General features: G+C 59.4%; 1 protein-coding gene across 1 annotated transcript in view; it reads left to right on the forward strand.

Moving 5' to 3' along the window:
- The window catches only part of SCARF2 (scavenger receptor class F, member 2), a gene marked incomplete at its 3' end in the record, with an annotated part of 12,006 nt that overhangs the window by 7,754 nt on the left and 469 nt on the right, over window positions 1–3,783 (forward strand). The window contains exons 9-10 of the mRNA XM_009584231.1: window positions 3,014–3,166; window positions 3,580–3,779. Coding sequence (XP_009582526.1) covers window positions 3,014–3,166; window positions 3,580–3,779 — 353 coding nt within the window. The remainder of the gene's footprint in view (window positions 1–3,013; window positions 3,167–3,579; window positions 3,780–3,783) is intronic.

The raw sequence follows: 3,783 nt of genomic DNA on the forward strand, positions 1-3,783 counted from the left end.
GGTGCCGGGGGGATGCTCGGGATGGTCTCAGGTCCCAGCTGGGTTAGGGCTATTCGTGGAGCCTATTTGTGGGGTGAGGGGGGCTTATTTCACTGTGGGGAATGCTTTGGTCAGGGGTTGTCTTACGTTCATCCCGTTATCCTGCACGGCACAACGGAGCCGGTGTGGTCTTCAGCCACTCCCAATCCCTCTGGTGCATGATCCAGTGATGCCTCCAGCCTCCGTGGGGACTGGGGACCCCCTGCGCGAGGGAGACCTGCCAAGGTGCCCACAGCAGCTGCATCCCTGCCTGGTGACCGCGGTGCCACATCAGCGCGTGGTTCCACTTGGAAGCCATGGTGGCCAGTACGCAGTAGCAGAGGCCGCCTGTTCCCTGCGTTGGTCCTGCCCTGGCAGGAGGGTCTGAGGGATGCTGAAATGCCCCGTCCCAAGTTCCAGGTCAGCACTGGAGGTGCTCAGGACCCTCCAGGACACCCAGGGGATGTCATGGTGAAACCAGTGCTGGCCAAAGCCGAGGACGCCTGGGAGATGGTCGCTCCAGGCCTCTCATATCCTTGCACAGCCACCGCCATGGCCATGCTGGGCAGGTTTTCCCCTCTGGGCTCAAACATGACTGGTTGCCAGCAGCGAGCACAAGCGCACACATGGTAGAACTTCCCCAGGTGGGGCCCCTCCGAAGCTACTCGGGTGCCTAGAGCCCCAGGTGCCCCCCTCAAAAGCTGCTCCCCGCCTCAACACTGGCTTCGGATCCGCAGCATTTCCCTGGGGGTTGCACCGGAGCTGGCAGCCCACGTGGCCCCATCCTGGGCTGACACCAGTGACCACAGTGCCAGGGTTTAGGCATCCCTGTGTGCGTGGGTTTCAGGGGATTTGCTTGCCCGGGACGTCAGTGGTAGCAATGTGGGTCTCGGTTGTGTGTCACCCCACGGATGCCGGGGCTAATCTGAGCTCTGCACCACGGGGTGCCCGCTCCTGCACCCCACCGCTGCATCTCCTCCAAGCGGCAAAGCTCGACCAGCCCCCACGGTGATGCCGACCGCAGGGAGCTTGGGATGAGTGGGAGAGGGCAGCCAGGAGGTCTCCAGGGCCACCCTCCCACAGCCCTTCTGTGGCTCCTCACCACTTCATCCTGGTCTTGAGACCAATGGGCTGCCGTGCAAGCAGGGCTGGGGTTGGCACCCTGATGCTGTGGCTCCAGGAGGTTTTGGGGAGAAGCAGCAGCAGGGGACCCAAGGGAAGTGGGCACATTTCTCCCAGCCCCATCAGCCCGTGATATATTGGCCAGGGGGGATGAATCCCAGGAGATCACGCAGGAGCCCCCAAGCCCAACTCTGGGTGTGCTGCACATCCTCTTTTTATCCTTTGGCCGTATCCTGGGTCTCCTCCGAGTCCCAGAGACGCCTCGTGGCCGTGAGTCCCAGCCACTCGTCACGCCCCCTCTCAGGAAGCATCTCCCTTCATCCGCTTCCAGCCGGCTGCTTTTAATTTTCCCTTTTTGGTTTTTATTACAAGGAAAGCCATGTTGAAACTGCCGCTTCCCCCTCTCCAGGCCGTTTGCTCTTTAAATATCGCTGCTTTTTTTTTTTTTTCCCTTTCTCCAAGAAGCCAAACTATGCAGGGGCGAGCATGCATCGCTGCCGTCATTTTAATGACGCTGCATCTCTAAAGCCAGATTCCCTAATAAAGAATAAATGTTCCGGTGGGCATCCCAATAACACTTAGGGTTATTTTATTGTAAAACAGGGATGTGGTGCAAGAATCAAACAGTCGGAGCAGGAAATTGCAGTGTGACTTAGATGGTTGGGATGTGTGGGCAGAGGTTACAAATACCTAGAAATACTGATATACAGCTGCTGCACGGGGGGAAAAAACCTGCCCTGTGCGCTGCAAAGCAGGGCTCGACCTGGGCTGCAGTGCTTGCCACTATCCCGGGGGACAAAAGCCAACAGGCAGGGGCTGAGGAGCAGAGCATCTGATGCTGCCCGGCTTTCTGGGAGGGTCGGTCCCTTCCACCCAGCTGGGTGCTGCCGCGGTCCTGCGGGTGCCCCGAGGACAATGCCGAAGCTGCAGGCACCCAGGAAAGCACCACGGGGTGGGTTGGGACATGAACTTATCCAGCAAAAAGCCTTAAAAATGATCAAACAGAAAAAACAGTCCCTCCCAGCCCAGACAACTGTCACTGCTCAGCTTTTTTTTTTTTTTTTTTTAACCGTTGAGACTGAAAATATGTTTAACACCAAGTTTTTCCTCTCTGGTGGTTTTTCTCTTCCGCTTGGCTTCTCTGTGGGCGGCCCCCATGGCGGAGGGGGCAGCGCCAGGGCAAGGGAGGATGCTCCTTCTTGGCTTCAGAATGGGAGAAGCTGGCAAAGGGATTGAAAAGTGGCAGAACTGGGGAAAAATGGTGCTGTGCATCCCCCCGCCACGGGCATCCTTTTACCATCCTTCTACCTCCTTGTGCAGAAGCAGAAGGAAAAGGAAAATGCAAACGGTGATGCTGAAGTGGAAATTAGTGCAACTAAAGCTGGCAGTTCATTTCTTTCCCCAGGAAGGGGATGGTCACAGCACTGGGACTTTCGTCGCCAGGTGGCCGTGCCGGGTTGTACAGCTCATGGGTGACCACCGGAATGCTCACTGCGTCCTCATGGGAGCCAGGGTTTTGCGTGGCTCATCCCTCTGCCATGTGCATCCTCGATTTGGGCAGCTGGAAACTTGCCATGGAGAGGGGGGATAGATGGGAGGTGTAAGGCTTGCACGGGCTGCTTGTCCCCAAGCATGGGAGATGCTGGTCACCACCGTTGCTGGTTGATGGCCTCTGCATGTGGGCACTTAGTTGGGGGACCTGGTGGGGATGCACGGCAAGAGCTGTCCCCATGCCTGGGATGCTGTGCCTGGCCCCAAGACCCACCAGCAAGTTGGGCAGGGGGGAGCTGTGCAGCATCCCACCCTTCTGGCTGGCGTGGGGGCAGGAGGATCTGGCAGGACAGGCACTGACAGCAGTTCCTTGCCCTCACAGTGGCCCACCACGACCTGGAGAACACCCTGAACTGCAGCTTCATTGAGCCGCCCTCCGTGGTGGAGCAGCCTTCCCCATCCTGGTCATCCCGCGGCTCCTTCTCCTCCTTTGACACCACGGATGAGGGGCCAGTGTACTGTGTCCCCCACGAAGGTGAGCAGGGGGATGGGGCACTTCCCCAGGGGACTTCCCCCCAGGTGGCCATCACCAGGGGCCGCTTCCTGCTCAGTGGAGAGGTGTCACCCTTGGGCGGTGGAGACCATTTTACCCCAGCTCCTCATGTTGCCCCGGCTCCTCATGCTGTGGGAAGGGATGAGGGTGCTCATATTGCCTCCTGTGCGGTTTCAGAGCTCATTCCTCTGGCCTTTACTGCTCCGGGGTTGTTTTAAGAGCCTTCTTGTTCTGGGGTGCCTGACTGGGAGGAGGGGATGGTGGGACCTGAGGACACACCAGGGTGCCCGGGGGGAACCAGGTGGGATGCCATCCCACCGTGTTGTGGGAGCATCTCGGTCCTTCCCCTCCCCAGGCACATCCACGCCTGACACCCCCATGCTCTCCTCCCACAGAGAGCGTGGGTGACAGCAGAGACAGGGGGACACCCGCCAGCCCTGGGGACAAGCTGGTGGCCCCGGCCGGCGGGGAGGAAGCAGGCGAATACACCTTCCTGAAGGAGACGGGCTCCGTCAGAGCCTTCCCGGCCGACAGCAGCGAAACGCCCCTGCTCAAGTCCTCGGACAGCGAGCGCTCCTCCTGCGGCTCGGGCTCAGCCA

The sequence above is a fragment of the Fulmarus glacialis genome, unplaced genomic scaffold (genome assembly GCF_000690835.1).
Source record: "Fulmarus glacialis isolate BGI_N327 unplaced genomic scaffold, ASM69083v1 scaffold21818, whole genome shotgun sequence".
Taxonomy (NCBI): domain Eukaryota; kingdom Metazoa; phylum Chordata; class Aves; order Procellariiformes; family Procellariidae; genus Fulmarus; species Fulmarus glacialis.